The 20,664-nt window shown below is 38.8% G+C and overlaps 1 protein-coding gene across 3 annotated transcripts in view; it reads left to right on the forward strand.

The window, feature by feature from the left end:
* NNT (nicotinamide nucleotide transhydrogenase) overlaps positions 1–20,664 on the forward strand; it is a 95,934-nt gene that overhangs the window by 52,201 nt on the left and 23,069 nt on the right. For all 3 annotated transcript variants that reach the window (XM_078445427.2, XM_078445429.2, XM_078445426.2), the window contains exons 11-19: positions 368–529; positions 1,781–1,891; positions 2,896–3,041; positions 4,302–4,497; positions 6,818–7,051; positions 8,206–8,366; positions 10,617–10,796; positions 18,573–18,732; positions 19,858–19,939. In XM_078445427.2, coding sequence (XP_078301553.1) covers positions 368–529; positions 1,781–1,891; positions 2,896–3,041; positions 4,302–4,497; positions 6,818–7,051; positions 8,206–8,366; positions 10,617–10,796; positions 18,573–18,732; positions 19,858–19,939 — 1,432 coding nt within the window. The remainder of the gene's footprint in view (positions 1–367; positions 530–1,780; positions 1,892–2,895; positions 3,042–4,301; positions 4,498–6,817; positions 7,052–8,205; positions 8,367–10,616; positions 10,797–18,572; positions 18,733–19,857; positions 19,940–20,664) is intronic.

Here is a 20,664-nt window from a genome sequence, read left to right on the forward strand (position 1 = left end):
TGGAACAGAAGCACTCGTATAAACACATGTGGCATTGTCAATGGAAATTAAAACAGGGAAGAGGACAATGGGGAAACTGTTATTCAGGTGACTCATAAATTCTACTAGATCTTTATAGCTTGTTTTATTTTGAGAGGTGGCAGTCAGGAAGTTGAGTTTGTTCATAATACCTTTAACCCCCCCCCCCCCCCCCCCACTCCCATCATGAAATGTGTAAAAAATCTCATTATTGGCAAATCTCATTATTGGGTGCAGAATTTAAAAGGATTGACTATTTCACATGCTTGTGTGTGTGTGCGTGCGTGTGTGTGCTTTTAATCTTGAGGCAATTAATTGGATGTCAGTTCACACTCTTCTCTTTCTGTAGGTCTCACTGGGATTCTGGGTTTGGGCCTTGCGGCGCCCAATTTAGCCTTTTCCCAGATGGTGACCACTTTTGGCTTGGCCGGCATCGTGGGCTACCACACTGTCTGGGGAGTGACCCCTGCTCTCCACTCACCACTGATGTCTGTGACTAATGCAATCTCAGGTTTGGTCCTCTCTTGATTTCCCTCATCTTAGGTTTTCATGGGCTGTTCAATTCTCCAGCCGCTTTCAGTGAGGTTTATAAAGTCTTTGTTTACAAATTGTATGGCTTGGCATCTGAGGCGGTGGTTGTGGTGATTTGGGCTCCCACAGGGGCAAGAGTGGGGCCAGAAGTAAGGGGCTGAGCAAGTAAGTGTCAGGCCTTCAGGCTGCTCCCATCTCAAGCAGTGCAGAACCATTGTTATTTCTTTCAATTATAATTTCCTTTATTTTTATTTATTTATTAAAAAATTTTTTTTAATGTTTATTTTTACTTTTGAGAGAGAGAGATACAGAGGACGAGTAGGGGAAGGGCAGAGAGAGAGAGAGACACAGAATCTACAGCAGGCTCCAGGCTCTGAGCTGTCAGCGCAGAGCCCGACGTGGGGTTTGAACTCACAAACCGTGAGATCTTGACCTGAGCTGAAGTCGGACGCTCAACCTACCGAGCCACCCAGGCGCCCCTACAACTGCCTTTAAAGAAGGGATTCCTGTGATATAATTTGAAAACCACTGTTTCACAGAATTATAGTTGCAACATCCGTTAGGAGCTCTTCTTAGATTCGTCTAAACATTCAGCTCAGCAAGTCTGCGCGCAGCAAGCCATACCTATCCTCAGGTTCACCATGAAGGCTTTGGAACAGGAAGCCCAGCTGGCCAGCCAGAGTAGCATCAGGCATTTCTTTTTGGTGTGAGTCTTGTTGGTGGTCTGTGTGGCGGTCCACACAGTTGTCCAGGAGCTGGTCTCTTTGGCCCCCTGTGATGGCTCAGATCTAGGAATGAGACCCGCCCTGGACCTGCCCTGGCTTGGAAGTCTCATGGCACCAGTGCACAGCCCTGACAGCAGTGCTGGAGGCCCAGCGTCCGGGGTCTCTGCACGGAACATGTCTCATTCCCAGAGGCACTGTACTCTGGAAAGTTCAAAGTTACGGCTCCACCATCATGTATTTATAGTTCGTGCCAAGTTACTTCCAGTTCAGAAGCAGTTTATCCACTTTTTGATAACGTTATTGATTTATATCTTTATCGGGGGAACAGAGCTAGAAAGTTAAAGGAAGCCTGAATTTTTATGCAAGAGGAAAAACATTTGTTAGCTTTTGGCCCACAATAGTACTTGAGTGACAGTGTTGTGTCTGTACATGTGAGATCCTGCAGCTATGAATTGGGTGTGGCTGTGTCACTATGCCTGTTCACCATCTTGATTCTTTCTTCTTAGGGTTGACTGCAGTTGGTGGGTTGGCACTGATGGGAGGACATTTGTATCCTTCCACAACTTCTCAGGGCCTTGCTGCTCTTGCTACATTTATTTCCTCAGTCAACATTGCAGGTACGATGGCAATGGTGGTAAAAGAACCCACGGTGCTGTTTGTGTATGTATGTATGTGATCTCTATACCCAACGTGGGACTTGAACTCACGACCCCAGGATCAAGAGTTGCATGTTCCATGCTCTTCTGAATGAATCAGCCAGGCGTGCCCCCCCCCTCCCACCCCCAGTGCTACTTTTAATGGAGACATGAGAAGCAAATATAAACCGATATAGACATTTGGAGTGTTAGACATTCTGATTTTAAGAATTTAATTGTGCCTTTAAAAATGGTCTCACTCAGATCATAAATGCTCTCTGTGAAGAAAAATTATTTTGCCCACTTGTAATTTTTAGAAACCGTTTGATAAAAGAACACCCTCTTTCGCTGTGCCCCGAAATAAACAAACAGAATGATTGTCTTGCTACAGGTTAACCAGAAAGTTATTGAATGCATAGTTTTGAATTCAGTTGACTTGTAGCTATCACCGTAACATCTCTAAATGAGTATACTTTTAGATGAAATTTTAGCCTTTTGCCTTATCCTGGCCTGTGTTCCTGAAAACTGAAAGCCTGGCCCATCACTTGTATAAACTCATTTGATGCTATTTTGTGTCAAAAAATCAGTTAATATGTCCAAGAAATCTGGTGCCTGTTAATATGACATTTTTTTTCTTTTATCACTTAATATAGGTTTAACAAACAGAATAACTTATTAGAAAAAATTACTAGCCTTTGATCTTTTGCGTCCCCAAGCTGTTTGAATGCCTGTTTACTTGTAGTCACGCAGAAAGAGTTGGTGCTTCACCCTGGTCGCAAATTTTGTTTTTGAATATAGGGTTCCCTGCATTCAGGGGAACTGGCTTGAGTAATAGCCTGACTTAATTTTGAGCTCCTAAAATGTTACTTAATATTATATTTATCCTTAGGTGATAAAGATGCGCTTAAAATAGGAAAAGTGTACCACTTTAAAAATCATGTTGCTAAATGAGATACCTCTTTCTGTTTTATATTTACTTTGATAAGGTGGCTTTCTGGTGACCCAGAGAATGCTGGACATGTTCAAGCGTCCCACGGACCCCCCAGAATACAACTACCTGTATCTGCTCCCTGCTGGCACCTTTGTTGGAGGATATTTAGCAGCTCTCTACAGTGGCTATAACATTGAACAGGTAAGAGGCTGTCTTGAGAATTTTTATTTTTGCCACTGTGTTTTCTTTCCAACTAGATTTCACATTATCGTTATCAAAATTCAGGCTCTAACAAGCAAATATAATAATAACTCTAGAAACATCTTGGTCAAATGGAGCATTCCTATCCCCTAAGAATCCGTACCCCAGATTCTAGTGACAGATTTGCCTGCTAACTGAATGTGCTAACATGGGTTTCCCTGTCTGTCCCTCAGTTTTTCTACATGTAAAAAGAGTCAAGAAAGTTATTAGTATCCTCTTTATGTACCTGGCTGGATTGTTGTAGGGGTATGGTGAAATAATCAGTAAAAAATTTTGAAAATTTTCTGTTTCTCCCCCAACAAATTCAGTGCATCATCTTTTGTAAGCAGAAGATGTTATGTCAATTCATTTAAAAAAGACAGTTTAAAAATAAACGTTATGTAGAAAAGCAGAAATAATCAAGTTGAACTTTGAAAGTTCCATGTTTCAATATAATTATAATTGAGACTCAATTTCGTTCTGAACTCAGTATTTTTTTTTTTTATCACTTTTCAATGACTGTCATGTGATTGCATCTACTCTGACAGCAGGAAAATCGTGTCTCCCTTGGTTTCCGCTGTTCCCAGCGTTTCTTACTTGTTGATTGAATAAAATCTTTTTTGAGAACAGTTGGAGTGGTACGTCAGGGAGACCCTTGTCTGAATCCCAGATTTGCTATTTTCTGATCATTTGACCTTGGAAGAATTATGTAATAACCTCTTTAAACTTTGGTTTCCTCTTGTAACATGAGGATGATGACTCTTTCAACTTTTGTGAATCTCATGGGACTGACTTACAACTTCAGTAAAGTATAGGGCATGGTCCCTGGCATTTACTACGTCAGGGATTGGCTCCTTTACAGCGTTTGGTCAGGTCTAGAGCCCATAACTGTGTTTAAACTTAGGTATTTAAACTCTGTTTAAACTTCTGTATGCATTTGTGCGTGCCATCCAATACAAAAGAAACCAATTTACCTAAATGGTATAACTGCAAGTAGAATTTCAGGTATTTAATTTGTTAATATCCCTAATGGATAGAAAGATATATTGAAATATTCAAAGAAGTAGTCATATTGGGCCCTCTATTATCTGAATTGAAAGTTGTTCTTAGGAAATCACGTTTCCTCAAGAGAAGTCCTCCCTATGCTAATAGACTGAAAGTTTTGATAGTCTTTCTGTCTCTCTCTCTCTTTCTCTCTGCTCTTCTCTTTTGTTTGCAAAGATCATGTATCTGGGCTCAGGTCTGTGCTGTGTTGGTGCCCTGGCCGGCCTTTCCACCCAGGGAACAGCTCGTCTTGGCAATGCATTGGGCATGATTGGGGTGGCTGGAGGCCTGGCAGCCACTCTCGGAGGACTAAACCCATCCCCAGAATTGTTAGCCCAGATGTCTGGAGCAATGGCTTTGGGCGGTACCATTGGTAAGCACTTGGCAGGTTTCTACCTTTATGGGAACCCATGCCCATTTTTTAGCTCACTCTTTTGGTGCAGTTGATGTACTTACTCAATGTTAAATGTTTTAAAATGTTTGTATTTGAATGAGGATTATACCAACTATGATGACTTTTCACCAAAATAAAATACATTATATTAGAAACAAAGGTAATTATATTATTTATAACTCTCTAATTTATTCGGCTTATTTTCTATGCTCTTGAGATTACCCATGCTTATTATCTGTTTTTAGGAATACCGTGTAAAGGTGGGCTTCTGTCCATGGCTTCCCAGCTCCATAGTTAATGACATAACCTTGGTAGTTAGAAATTGATCATGATGGTTGCATTTACACGGTGGAAATCAACAAATACTAACATATCTGGGTTTCATGTATTGTTTTGTTGATTGTCCAGCCCTGAGAAAGTGGTGGAGAAAATATTAATAATGCAGCTTAAATTCAAAAGTGTGCTGTGTCTATAGCCGTTACGTGGTGAATATCACAAAAAACTGAGCAAATATTCTCATAGTGTTTGAAAACTATCATCCGATTTAGTGAAGCAGCTGCTCACATTGTTGATAATGAGTGAGGTTCTCACATGCATCTTTCAGTTTTGTCTTACTTGTTAATGCAGACAAAAATGTCAGCCAACATTCCCATGGGAACCACACTCATTCATCAGTTGCAACCACTAGGTTGGTGACAGACACAAGAGTTGGTAAAAGTCAACAAATGCATTCTGTGAAAGTCAATTGGCTACATGGAGTTTACAATAGAGAGTATTATATGTTTTGTTATTTGAAACTTGTGTGCTCTATACCTTTATATCAGCGAAAACTCATGTACATACTTATAACAGGCACAGGCACGTGTTTTTATCCCAAGGAGCTGGTGGTTATATATTTACCAGCATAACAGTAACTTTAGACCTCCTTTTGTACTTTCGCAGGAATGCTTTGTGTCCTTTCTCAATAGTCCCTGGAAAGGAACTGGAAGGAAAATGTGTTGTAGGTTCATGGCAGAAAAACTTTTAGACAGGATCTAGCAAGTATTCTGAGAGGCACTCCTATACCACCTGCCTAGAACCAGGCAGGAGTTCAAGAGTCTCCTCATTTGCACGTTTACTCTACCCAGCTATTTGCATGTGTTCACCTTTGCTCCCACCCACCGCCCTGAAAACCCAAGCCTTCTTCAAATTCTAGCTGTTTCTTGTGTGCTCAGGAGCAAATATTGGCTTTTGGAGAAGAGAGCTGGAGTTATTCTTGCAGTAGGGAGATGTAAAGGCATGTGAAGAAGCGTTAGTCAGGGGAGTGTTTGCAGGTTGTGAGGGAAGAGGCAGGTGTCAGTGCTGTGTGTTGGGTTTTTGGAATTGGACTGTGTGTTGAGAAAGCCTGCTATTTTGAAAGGGTATACATAGCCAGCGTCCTTACCTTCTGTATAGTCCCTGTGAGAGAATATTTAGCCCATATGAGGAAGCAGATGAATACTTATTAGTGATAATAATGGGAAACCCTTAAATGTGTATACCCAAAAAATTGAGGTATAATCGGCATATATTATATTAGTTTCAGATGTATGAAATAATGAGTCAGTATTTGTGTATATTGCAAAATAATCACAGTAAGTGTAGCAAATATCTGTCACCATACATGGTTGCAGAATTTTTTTTTTCTTGTGCCGAGAACTTTTTCTTTTTTAAATTTTATTTTAGAGAGTGTGAGCAGGGGAGACTGGCAGGCAGGGGGGAGAGAGAGAATCTTAATTAGACTCTGTGCTTAGCACAGAGCTGGACGTGGGGCTTGATCCCATGACCCTGGGATCGTGACCTGAGCCGAAATCAAGAGTTGGATGCCCAACCGACTGAGTTATCCAGGGGCCCCTTGTGATGAGAACTTTTAAGATCTACTTTCTTAGCAACTTTCAAATACGCTATACAGTATTATTAGTTATAGTCACCATGCTGTACGTTACATCCCCACGACTTATTTTGAGCCTGGAAGCTTCACCCATTTTGCCCGTCCCCCTTCCCCTGCCTCTGGCAACCACCAGTCTGTTCTCTGTATCATGAGCTTGGTTGTTTTTTTGTTTTAGGTTTCATATACAAGTGAGATCATATGGTATTTGTCTTTCTCTGTCTGACTCATTTCACCTAGCGTGATACCCTCAAGGTTCATCAATATTTTCACAAACGGCAAGATTTCTGTCTTTCTTTATGGCTGAATAATGTTCAGGCATGGTCTTTATCAGAGTTGCTTCTCAAAGCTGTGTTGAGTTTTAATATCTCTTTGACCTTCATTTCCCAACAGGACTGACAATTGCCAAACGCATCCAGATTTCTGATTTACCTCAGTTAGTTGCTGCTTTCCACAGTTTAGTGGGCTTGGCAGCGGTGCTTACTTGCATAGCTGAGTACATTGTAGAATACCCACATTTTGCTGTGGATGCAGCAGCAAATCTCACCAAGATCGTGGCCTACCTCGGTACTTACATCGGAGGCGTCACGTTCAGTGGCTCTCTTGTTGCCTATGGAAAACTGCAGGGTAAGTGATTTAGCACTTACCTATATTATTCAGTGTAAATATCTCTTGTTTAGGGGTCCATTTCAATGTTAGAAAATGGCTTAACTGTCAAAGCTGTTAGGTGAAGAATTCAGGTAGCGCTCAAATATATAAAAGACCCCCTCCTCCACATCACGGTTGCTTTCCTTTATTTGAGCCTTCCAGATTTCCTAAGGCTTTGAAGCTGTTCCTTCTGTAGACAGCCAACGGAGGAAACAAGTGCACAGAAATTTGTGTAGGGGGACTAGTTGACATTTGATGATAAATGTGAACAAAACAACATCTTCATAACCCTTAGAGATGCCTCTGTAGAGTTCACAAGAATGAACTTTATACATTTTCCAGAATAGAGAGAAGCTTATTGAATAAGCTGGTGTGGTCACTATACAGTACTTATTCTGAAAACAGATACACATTTTACAGCTGTAGCATGGCATCTTCTGCTACTGCCAAAGTCAGCCAGGAAAATAGAAGTGGGGGTAAAAAAAAAAAAACAACAAAAAACAACAAACTTCACATAGGCTGTTTTCAGTGTTTTCATGAAAAAGTGAGTCTATATAGAAACTAGTTTATGATAGAAAAATCTGGTCTGGCCTCTCAGTAATCAAGTCATTAAAATTAAATAGGAAACTTCCATGGAACTTAAAATCCCAAAAGAACTTCAAGCCTACGATGTTCTTGTCTCATGCTTTGTTTTTAAAAACAAGTAGCAAACCAGGGCTCTGCTCCCTTGGGCTCAGTTGATAGAGTCAGAAATGCTAATGTGCTAGGACTCTGTTTTGAAGTTTTAAATAAATGAAACCACACTTAACAACTTGTGTGTCGGTCATACGGGAAAAAAGTAATTTTTTAAGATTTTGTGACAAAGAGTAAAGAAATTGTTGTGTGATCAAAGTAAAGAACAGTTAAGTTGAGCCATACTTTTCCTACTTCTGTTAACATTTGTTACATCTAAGAGCCCTAATTTGCTTTTATGTTTCAGGTCCTTTTTTTATGCTGATATAAATTTTGGTAGTTTAGGATTAAATGACACGTGTGTGTGTGTGTGTGTGTGTGTGTGTGTGTGTGTGTGTTGTTGTTGTTGTTTTAATTTAATGACACGTGCTAGGTTCTGACTGACATGCCCTTGGTCCTAGGTATCCTGAAATCTGCCCCTCTCCTGCTTCCTGGAAGGCACTTACTTAATGCAGGCCTGCTGGCTGCTAGTGTGGGTGGAATCGTCCCGTTCATGATGGACCCTAGCTTTACCACCGGCATCACCTGTCTGGGCTCTGTGTCGGCTCTCTCTGCTGTCATGGTAAGAAGTCAGAGATGGAAAGCATGCACTCAGTGAGGAACTGGCAGTATTTTGTTTGATTACAGTCTAATCATATTTCTATCTCTTCAAGACCGTTGATGGAATAAACGTGTTTCAAAATGATGTCACGTGTTCTGTTTAGAATTTGGAAAACACAGAAAAGTGTAAGAAGAAAAATCCACTCTTTCTTTCCACGTAATGGTTCCTTCCAAAGTTGTCATGTGACACATCTATTGTTCTGGGGTCTTTTCACTGGATCGGTGTGTTGGTGAATAGGGAATTTTAAAAAGCCAAGTGTTTTCAATACCATTCGTTAGGAGCCTCCCTGTTGTGACAGGGCCCACAGAATAATGCTTTGGGTTTTATGCGATAAGTGGAAGGTATTCTCTGCCAATTAGTTGTGTTAACATTTATTGGAAACTAGGATACCAAGTTAAATAACCACAGTATATAAAATGGAATGCAGTTAATAAATCCTCTGGGCTCAGTGGGGGAGTTCAGCAAAGCCTTTCATGGTAGGTTTGGTCCTCCTCTTCCTCTCTAATTTTTGTATTTAGTATATTGATACATACAGCATTCTCTAGTTGGCCATGTGCTACAGTGTAGCATTTCATTATATCAGTGTAGGAAGCCTTTGCAAACAGCTGTTATTCACTGATTCCCTTATTTGTCTAGTCTGGAGTCAACCTTATAGACAAGGTTAATGTTTTAAGTTTTTAAAATAATTTGTACTGCTTAGCACAAAATTAGACATATAGTGATTGCTTATCAAACACATATTGGCTGCTTGATTCATGATTTACAGTGTTAAAATAATACTTATTATTATGTAATCCTAAAAGGACTGATTTTGACCAAGACACTTTAGAAGTCTGAGAAATAACTTAAAATTCTCTTTATGACTACTGACAATCCAATTTTTTTCAGGATTATATAGCACTGATTTTTGTTTTATTTTAAACCAATGAAAAGTAGTTTTGACATTTTTTTTATTCAGGAGAGCAAAAGAGGTAAAAAAATGTCTCAAAATAAAACCAATAGCATAGAAATAGAAAATTTTAAGAATTACTATTTTTAAAATTTTTTTTTTTTTCAACGTTTTTTATTTATTTTTGGGACAGAGAGAGACAGAGCATGAACGGGGGAGGGGCAGAGAGAGAGAGGGAGACACAGAATCGGAAACAGGCTCCAGGCTCCGAGCCATCAGCCCAGAGCCTGACGCGGGGCTCGAACTCACGGACCGCGAGATCGTGACCTGGCTGAAGTCGGACGCTTAACCGACTGCGCCACCCAGGCGCCCCAAGAATTACTATTTTTGAGAAGGGATGAATTTGATATTTCAGAGCTACTTTATGCTTTTATAAGGATGTCTGAGTAAGATAAAATATTTTGTGGACTATTTTAATTGCTTTTGACTTAATTAAGTAGCCTGTGAATACATTCACATCTTAAACTCAACGTATGTGGGAGTATGTGGAATAAAAAGCAAAAATCTTCTTCCCCATCATGTTTTTCCTTTCCTGTGTTTAGTGATTTGGGGTTGCACTAGACAGACTTTGGATTCTGTTGTATTCCTTCAAAGAATATTGATCATTATTTTTTAATTTATTTTTGTAGGCAGCTAACTTGGCTGCCTTCAGATTTCAAATCTGGCTCACCTATAATTGCGGGGGTGGGGGGCGGTGGTTGCTGAAATCTGTTATTAGATCAATGCGTAATGCATAAAGAGTGAGCCAGAGATTTGGGCCGAGTTTATATATAGAGTTTGGGGCTCCCTCTCTTCAGCCTGCTCCTTTGCAGTTTGCCTTCTGCCTTTCTAGCTGCCTTAGTCACCCTAAATCCTGTCCTTGGATCTTCAAACTAGTGAGACTGTGGGCTTGTGATTTAGTTTCAGCTCTTTCTCCTGGCACGAGCAGGTGCCTGCCCTTAGACTAACCATAAAAACCATAAAATTCACTCAGTGCTCTCACCTTTTTACAAGTGCAGACCCCTCTCTAGTTTTTGCCTGCTTTTCATCACTGCCTTTTAGGGACTTAGGGATATTTCGGGGCGGGGAGGTGGTTCAGTGTTCTCACTTGGTGCATCTGCGGGAGAGTTGACCCGATAGGAGGCACTTGGTTGTTACTGGCAGGAGAACTTCAAGGGAAGTAGGTTAACTGGAAACCAGAATGACTAAGAACCAAGATGTCCATTGTCAGAGGTTTTATTTTTATCGTATTAATTTTGGTTCTGCTCTGGTTTTCATCGTAGGGTGTGACTTTGACAGCTGCCATCGGGGGTGCAGACATGCCCGTCGTCATCACCGTGCTGAACAGCTACTCAGGCTGGGCCCTGTGTGCGGAGGGCTTCCTGCTCAACAACAACCTGCTGACCATCGTGGGCGCACTCATAGGCTCCTCTGGTGCCATCCTGTCCTACATCATGTGTGTGGTAAGAAACGTGTGTGAACAAAAAAGACATGGTGTTCTCAAAATAAGGATGTGTTTGGTATTTCTGTTATTTGCAGTAGAAACGACTGTGTCCATTCCTATTTTCTTCAGTAGAAATCTCAGAGTGTTTCATCTGAATAAATTTGCAAGACTGCTTTTAAAGCACCCAAGTGTAGATAATTAGGAAAATTAAATATAAAGATAAAAAAATCTTCCGACTCCCTCCAGCTGGAGATAAGCATTTAAGATTTCGGTCTATCTCTTGTATTCTCTCTTTTTTTTCTCTTTTACATACCCGTGTATTTACTTGTTTGATCATATTGTATACTGTTTTACATTTTATTCTTTTCGTCTTACTATATTCTGGTCATTTTATTATTTTGAGTATTATTTTTTAAATAAATAATTTCTGTTTATTTTTGAGAGAGAGAGAGCACACGTGCGAGAGCAGGGGAGGGGCAGAGAGAGAGGGAGACACAGAATCCGAAGCAGGTTCCAGGCTCTGAGCTGTCAGCACAGAGCCTGACGTGGGGCTCGAACTCATGAACTGTGAGATTATGACCTGAGCCGAAGTCGGTTGGTTAACCAACTGAGCCACGCAAGCGCCCCTCTTGTCATTTCCTTATTAAAAGTGATTTTTAACTACTATTTTAATGGACTTCATATAAATCCATCATATGGATATATAAAATTTATTTAATACTTCCCTATAAAAATTATATTGTTTGAGTTTTAATTTTTCTTTGTAGAAAATACATCTTGGGCACCTCTGATTTTTGTCTTCGGATCGATTCTTCGAAGTGAAAGAGTATGCTCATTTTTATCAGTTCTTTCTACTTATTGCTGTGTTGTTTCCGGAAAGCTTGCTTCAATTAACACTCCCACTGGTCATCTGTGAGAGTGCCTATCTTGAAGTTTTGTGGTCAGCATGATCTTTTTTAAAAAAGCAAAAAAAATTAAGAAAACAAATACTTCTTAGCTTCCTTTTTGTTTCTAATTCTCTTCTGGATGGCAAGAAGATATCCTGCAAATAATTAAAGGTTTGACTAGAAAACGTTTTCAGATGATAGATACTATTCTCTAACAGTTCTGAATGACTGTGAAAGGGCAAGTGTGAAATGGAGTGACATCAGAATGTGGCTCTGCTGATTTATAATTCAGGCAGAAAAAGGACATTTGTTCTGCCTCCATTCTTTTATTACAATATTTAAAAAAGACCCACCCTTATTTTATAACTCAGAATTTCTCAAATGTTTTCACTGAAAATCTCTTTGTAAATTGAATGCTGAGGTTATCTTTTTATAGTAAAAAAAATTAGTTTTCTTTGGCCATATTGTAAAACAAAGGATTTGATAGCCCAAGTTCAAAGAAAGGAAGAGGTTTTAAAATGAAATCTTCCAGGTTGTTCAGGGAATTTGGAAAGGTGGAAGCTTGTGTCTCCTGCTTGAAAGGTGTCAGGCTTTTGGGTTTAAAAAAAACAAATGTTTGGGGCATCTGGTTGGCTCAGTTGGTTAAGCATCCAACTGTTGATTTTGGCTCAGGTCATGATCTCACAGTCCATGAGTTTGAGCCCCAGGGAGGACACTGTGTTGGCAGCACAGAGCCTGCTTGGGATTCTCTCTCTCTCTCTCTCTCTCTCTCTCTCTCTCTCTCTCCCTCTCCCTCTCCCTCTCCCTCTCCCTCGCCCTCTCCCTCCTTCCCCTGCTTGCACTCTCTCTCCCTGTCTGTCAAAATAAGTAAACATTAAAAAAATTAAAAGACAAAAACCAAATGTTTGTGAACAAGGAAAAATGTATTCAATTGTATTAGAGATAGTTTTCTCAAAAAATGAACTTTTTTTAAATTAAGTTTTTTTGTTTGATTCCAGTATGATTATATACAGTGTTATATTAGTTTTGGGTGTATAGTATAGTGATTCAACAGTTCTGCACATTACTCAGTGCTCGTCATGATAAGTTTACTCTTCATCCCCTTCACCTATACACCCGTCCCCACCCACCTCCCCCCTGGTAACCATCAGTTTGTTCTCTGTAGTTAAGAGTCTGTTTCTTGGTTTGTGTCTCTTTTTTCCTTTGTTCATCTGTTTTGTTACTTATATTCCACATATGAATGAAATCATATGGTATTTGTCTTTCTCTCACTGACTTATTTCACTTAGCATTTAAAAATGAACTCTTGGTTTGACTTTGCTTCATTTGGTGAATTTGAATGACCAGGAGGGGGCAGCAGATTTTCATCATTACTTAAACTTGTTGGTCAAAACACTGATTTTAAAATTACACGGGAAGACTTAAATTTTAACAAAGCCAGTGGCATACTGATTTGGGGAGAGGTGAGGAGTACTTATGTCTAGTTCTTAGAGCATCATCATGGGTCTTTCTTGGCTTTATCATTTTTTTTTCCTTAAATGGTTTTATTTAGGTTCTTAAATCTTATCAGTAGTATTTCTCAAATTTCTGTGTGTCTTTTTTTAATTTCCTTCCCATTCCCTTCTTCATCTAGTTTCTTTTATTATTGTTGGTTATAGTAACTACAGAAACTTACAGTAGCCATTCTATGACAGTAACTAGAATAAGGTAGTAAGAGGCAGTTGTTGAAAATACTTTTTTCTATGTGTACTTCTGTGACTATCTCATCTTTGTCTTATGCTTTTCTCTTCTTTCATATTTCTTGATCTGGTATTTCTTTTTTTTTCTTTCTATTTCTACCACGTCAGGCATGTCATTTACTGTCAGCATTTCACAGATATTTTTTATTCCTGTACCGTATAAGGCTAACAGGGTATTCTTACAGCTGTCTGTGACCCTAAGTGTCACTCTGGATCAGACTGATACTCTGTTTATAATAGCAACTCAAATTAATTTGGATTCAAGGACAGCCGAAGCTTTAAATTTTTAGAAAATACTATTCAATTACAAAAATAAAAGATGCTTAATGTGGGAAATTTGGAAGAAAGTGGAAAAGGATAAATAAATAAAATCATTTGCAATGCCATTACCACTTAACTCTTAAAATTTAATATTCTAATTCCAGTATTTTCCCATAAACCTATGTTCAAATATATTCTGTGTTGTTTAATGTTCTCACCAATGATTTTCTAATAATTTTTGGTGTCTGCCTGTTGTATCACATAGATATACCATAATTTACCCAAGTCCATAGTATTGGTTTGTGGTTTTTTCTTCAGTATACCTCCTTGTGCATTTTGATTTTTTCCTTTAGCTGACCTTTTTGTAAGTACAATTACTTGGTCAAAGGGAGTAAGAGCTTTCTGTTGGCTCTCAATATCGATGAATTGATGTCCATAAAGGACCGTCCAGTCTTAGCAAATATCGATGAATTGATGTCCACAAAGGACCGTCCAGTCTTAGCTCTCAACGGTGATGCGTGGGGAGCTAGTTTTCTCACACTCTCTTCAGTCCTATGTCTTATTATAAAACAAACAAGGCAACAACAGAAACGACCCTGCTGTAGTTTTCAGTTTTGAAGATAGAAATTTTCTCTCCTTCCAGATTGCCCCGATTCCTGACTTTTCACATTAATCTTCATTGATTCTTGGCTTGTGCTTGTTTTATTATCAAAAAAATTGTTTCTTCATGGCCTATGCTTTAGCAGCTCAGAGTGGTTCCTAATAAAAATAAAAATGAAATAGCTGCTCGTGATTGGGCATTAAAGCTGGGTGCTTTACAAATGTTAGCTCGTTTAATCCCCACACTAATTCTGGAGGTAGGAGATACTATTCTCATTTTACAAGGAAGATATTTTAAGATGTCATTTACTGTTTGCCTTTGTGTTTATGGAGCCTGACCTAGCACCTGGCACCTCAGATGAGTATAATACTTGTTACGTGAACATTAGATAAATATTTGTCAGCTCATTTCATATTTTGGAATCTTCTCTGGATAGCATATGGTAACAGATGTACTATCATATATCGATATCTATTAATATTACTAGTATGTTGTAGCTTCATTATTTTATTATTTATTAAAGGAAACATGCAAGTCCAAACCGGAACAGAGTGCTTTTATTATGTGAGAGGGAATGAAATGCTCCCCGAGTGGCTAATCAGTAATACCGAAAATTGAATTTTTGTTTTGACAGTTCTTCTCTTGTGTGTCTTCTGAGCCGAGTGCTGTGGTTATACAATACCCAATGTTAAACTGAAAAATATCGATAGTGTCCAAAGAAGCAGCTCAAGTGAATAATTTGCTTTATGTCTATCAGTCATATAGACATTAACCTCTTCATGATTTTACAGTCCATGTACTTGAGATTGTGTCCAAACAGCCTGGGAGGTAGAGCGCTTGTAGAAGGGGAACAGCATTTTCCAACCGAATTTTCTGATTTTTGTACTTTGTTGCTTATTTCCAAATGAAAATAGAACAGAATGAAGTACATCAAAGCCAAACCAAAAATAATTTCTTTTTTTGCTTCGCAGTCAATTATTTGGCACCCGCAAAGCACTGAAATGAGAAATGATAGTAAATGGACTGTATGTTGTTATTGTGTTAGTTTTGTCTATTTTATGACCTTTCTTTTGTTTTCAGATTTATTTCTTATAGTTTGCTTGGAATGATGTGAATTAAGGGTCTCTTTAATGTAGCATACCGTTTTCATTATAGGGCTTAGTAACTTGAAAGGAACAGTCTTGGATAGTGTTGCGAATACTTTGTCTTGGGAGCTGGGAACTCCTCAGTCTGCCCAGGATAGTCTCATTAATCACTTGAGCAAGCAAAAAAAAGAAAGAAACAAACAAACAAAAGAAAGCCCTACACCCTAAGCATTTGTTGAAAATATGATGTTGCAATGGTAAATTCAGGGATGAAAAATAATTTAGTTTTGAAGAGACCACATGGAATTAGCTTAATGGTGATATAATTGTGGATATGTGTTTAACAAGTTGACTTTGATTGTTAAACTACTGTGTGGTTCCCTTTCTTTCTCCTGAAGATGCCATTAGAAGTGGGTAAACATTAATTAAATGTCCTCAGAAATTCTTCTCCTCCATTCAGTTTTATAGGGAGAGAAGAATGGTTCCTTTTACACCAAGTTAGAGTAAAGTGGTCATATCCTTGTACATCTGTCCCTCTGCAGGACTGGGTGATGCAGGTGATGGAACCATTTTGTGTGTTTCACTTTTTAAAAATTATCTATGCGCTGGGGCACCTGGGTGCTCAGTCGGGTGAATGTCCGACTTTAGTTCAGGTCATGATCTCGTGGTTTGTGAGTTCGAACCCCGTGTCGGGCTCTGTGCTGACAGCTCCGAGCCTGGAGCTGCTTTGGATTCTGTGGATTCTCTCTCTCTGCCCCTCCCCTGCTCATGCTCATGCTCATGCTCATGCTCATGCTCTGTCTCTCTCTCTCTCTCTCAAGAATAAACAAACATTTAAAAAAATTTAAAACAAGAAAAAAGTTATCTATGACAAATATCTCTATGTCTGAAATACTCCTTTGAATCAAATGTTTTTTAATCTTTCAAATTTTTATTTAAATTCTAGTTACTTAACATACAGTGTAGTATTGGTTTCAGGAGTAGAATTTAGTGATCATCACTTACATATAACACCCAGTGCTCAACACACATACCCTCTTTTATACCCATCACCTATTTAACCCACCCCTTACCCACCTTTCCTCCAGCAACCTGCAGTTTATCTTCTGTAGTTAAGAATCTCTTATGGTTTCTCTTTCTCTCTCTTTTTTCCCCTTCTTCTATGTCCATCTGTTTTGTTTCTTCAATTCTACATATGAGTGAAATCAGATGGTAGTTGTCTTTCTCTGAATGATTTATTCCGCGTAGCATAATACACTCTAGGTCTATCCACGTCGTTGAAAATGGCAAGATTTCATTCTTTTTGGTGGCTGAGTAATATCCCATTGTATGTATATACCACATCTTCTTTATCCATTCATCAGTCGATGCACATTCCTTTGATTTAGTTTTTAAGGCAAACATTTATTTGGTAGAACATATTTCTGTTAATTTCAGAATCTTCTAATTCAAAACTAGAAAGGATTAACAAAATCAACAAATGTTGAATGTTTGGAAGTCTCAGGCCTGGCTATTTGGATTTTCAATAAAACCTGGATTTAAGTATAGGAGGTTGGGTTAAGAATTTAAATCTTTATGTCAGATTGGGACTCTATACCTAAATAAAACCATTATCAATTTTTCTCTGGCCCTCTTGTCTGTTCATAAATATATAAAGATATTCTGGACTTTATTTTGTATGTGATAATCTTAGACAAGTTTACCAGAGTTTGGGCTCTGTAAAATGCGAATGCTGTGTCTGATAAGTGAGCTTAGGTCAAAAAGGATAATTACAATTCTGGCAACATTTGGATCTATCCTCTTTATGTTATTGATATGCCGCCTTTAGTCAGGTATGGCTCTCTGTTCATTGTCTCTGCACCTTGTCCTCCCTGCCTCTACCTCTGTCCCACTTCAGACGTGTATGTTCACGTCTGCATGAAGGTGGTAGCAGGCTGGGCTGTCTTCGTGTGGGTTGTCATGTTTTTTTCTCCTAGTGTGTTTACTTGTCCCTGGTAATCCCAGGTGCTTTTCATTCTTTAAGAATACAGTATTGTCTTTTTTTTTTAAGTAATAGATTTCATTTATATAGCTTTTACATGGTATACACATTGGATCAATCATATGTTTATTATAGCCCTTTCAGAAGTGAGAAATCCAGTGCTGATCATGTAGAATGACTGCTTTGTTCATGTACAGTGATCTGCATTTTTTTTTTAAGCTTATTTATTTATTTTGAGGGGGAGGGGAGGGACAGAGAGAGAGGTAGAGACAGAGAATCCTAAGCAGGCTCTGCATTGTCAGCACAGCGCCTGATGTGGGCGAGAACTCACGAACCGTGAGATCGTGACCTGAGCCAAAACCAAGAATTAGACGCCCAACCGACTGAGCCACTCAGGCATCCCTGCAGTGATTTGAATTCTTAAAAGGCATTTGCTTCTTGTCTTTTACCACCACAGCTCCAGAGGTCTACAAATGAACTATTGTAGAAACCAGACCTGTGATTTTTTCACATGATTCACTTGTGTGGCACATTGTTGGATGATTGTAAATGAGCATGCCTTCCTCTTATTTTTTTTCCCCAAGATTTTTTTTTTAGTTAAAAGGGTGGGTACAAGTTTTAATGAAATGGTGTATGAACTTACTCGTCTACCTTTTTGGAAGTAAAATATTTTAGGAACCTAATGATGAATCCAGTCACTTCTGTTACTGCTTCCTGGAGCTATACGTAGTTGGTTTGGAAAAGAAGAACGAATCAACTCCCGCATTTCTTTTTTTTCTTGACGACAGAGGGCAGCAGACTCCTAAATGATGTGAATTCCTATCCTTTGGATTCCTCCCTGTTGGAACTGGTAGCAGGATTCACCTGAGAGATCTATAGAGTCACCTTGTAAAATTTCTCATAGATACCGTTCTCTTTCACTCTGATGAAATACATATGGAGGTAGAACTTGCTTAATCAGAACACAGACAGTAATAACTGGATCTGAATTTCATTAGTTTCTTAATGTTACTGGTAATTTTCCATTAAATTCTTTCTTAAAATTAACTTTTATTGAAAACATGTCAGTGTGCAGTTGACTTTATAGATGTGATCTATGTGATTTTTTTAGATGATCAAATAAAAAACCTCCTTAAGTGATTGTGAATATTGTATACATTGGATACAGTAAGTTACATAGATTAAAACTTTCAAAAAGTTATGTAGATTAAACTCTCACGGCTGCTTATTTTGTTCTCCAGGCAATGAATCGCTCCCTGGCTAATGTGATTCTTGGAGGCTACGGTACCACTTCAACAGCTGGTGGAAAACCCATGGAAATTTCTGGCACACATACAGAAATCAACCTTGACAATGCAATTGACATGATTCGTGAAGCTAATAGCATTATTATTACTCCAGGTAAAAAACCAAAAGCGAAAAGTAAACAACCTATAAGAGCTGCTGGAATTTATTGTATTAATACAGTTTCTTATAACAGGAAAAAAATTGAATTGGAACTTATTATTTTTTGAAAATGTAATGGAAACATAGAAACAACCCTCTGATTACCAAGTAAAAAATGGTGAGAATCCTTGGCTTAGGTTAATATTTTGGGAATCATATAGAGATTTTACAAACTGATGTAGAGGGTTCTCACCATGTCTTTCTCTGATTCTGTACAAATGTTTTAGTCATCTTTGAGTCTTGGTTATTTTTTTCTCAATGATCATTTTTGGGATTACTGTGAGTATTAAATTAGAAATAGTGTATGAAAGTATCTAGCTCACTCATTAGACTCAATAAATGCTAGTAAATGTTAATCTCTTTCTTATCAACAGTAAATATTTAAAAAAATCATTGAGAATCATGTGATTTCCAGTAAGATGAGGTAACATGACCTAATAGAAAGAACCTGATCTGGGAGTCACAACACCTCATTTTTGTTCTTAATTTTACCTCCAACAATTGACATGACATTGACTAAGTCATTTAATCTCCTAGCCCCAATCCCTAATTTTTCTCAGGTTTAGTTTAGTTTTTCTTTAATCCTACCCCAGAATTCTGTGGTATTACAGGTAATATATTGGCTTCAGATTAGGATTTTAACTCTATCATGCTATCGTAAGAGTTTTCTAAAAAGGAAATCTATTGATTTGACAAGTCTAGAAGTTTTCTTTCATTTCTAGTCCTGTTAACAGATTGCCCCCCCTTTTTTTTTTTTTTGGCCTAAAAATATGTTTTGAAGGGGCGCCGGGGTGGCTCAGTCAGTTAAGCGTCTGACTTCGGCTCAGGTCATGATCTTGAGGTCTGAGAGTTCGAGCCCCGCGTCGGGCTCTGTGCTGACAGCTCAGAGCCTGGAGCCTGCTTCAGATTCTCTGTCTCCCTCTCTCTGTGCTCCCCACTCACACTCTGTCTCTCTCTCTCTCAAAAATGAATAAACATGAAAAAAATTTTTTAAATATGTTTTGATCAAGGGAGAAATTGTAGTTTATAAGATTTCAAAATAAAAGTCACATTCTTCTGTGTCCTTCATGTTCTTTGCAGGCTATGGTCTCTGTGCAGCCAAAGCGCAGTACCCCATCGCAGACTTGGTGAAGATGCTCGCTGAACAGGGCAAGAAAGTCAGGTCAGTGCTTATAGTGCCTGGTTTGCAGCACGTGTGTGAGAGGAAAGGAAAATAGAGGACTCACGTTTAGATGACTTTCTTACAGTGGAGTTTTACGTATGTAATCCCAGGTAAAGAAACCGAGTTGTCAAAACCCTATTCTAGCCTTAGTCTTGCTACCTAGTTGCACTGTCTCTAATACCACAGAACCTAAATACAGCTCCATTTTAGAAAGGGAAACTTTATTATACCGAATTCCGGGATTTTTGTTAAAGGGGTAAAACAGAAGTCCTGTTTCTGGTTGGATTTGGGGAAGGAGGTCACACAAAGCATTAGAACCACATCAGGTTGTACCTTTTGGTTTCTCTTGTTCCCACTGACTAAAGAAAAACATCTCAAATGAGAGGTCTTTGTAGAGTGAGTGGGACCCAGTGGTGATCCCGTGGGCTGATTAATGTTTGACTGCGTTCGCTCTCCTGTTCTCATGGCAAAGACTATTGAAATTGTTTTTTTCCTAAAGCCATACGTTTTTTGAAATATGGATTAGGGCAGTAGCTGTCCCTGTTACTTGGCATTTGGGCACTAGACTCCGCCCTTGAGAGGATCTTGAACACAATGAGGAAGTTGAGGACTCTGCAATTCTAGATTATTCCCATGACCTTGGATAAAGGGTTTGAGGGATGTAAAGGGGGGGCCAGTGGGTGACAAACCCTTGCAGTACTTTGTATCTGGCTTATGCACCTTTG

The sequence above is a fragment of the Panthera onca genome, chromosome A1, assembly GCF_046562875.1.
Source record: "Panthera onca isolate mPanOnc1 chromosome A1, mPanOnc1 haplotype 2, whole genome shotgun sequence".
Taxonomy (NCBI): domain Eukaryota; kingdom Metazoa; phylum Chordata; class Mammalia; order Carnivora; family Felidae; genus Panthera; species Panthera onca.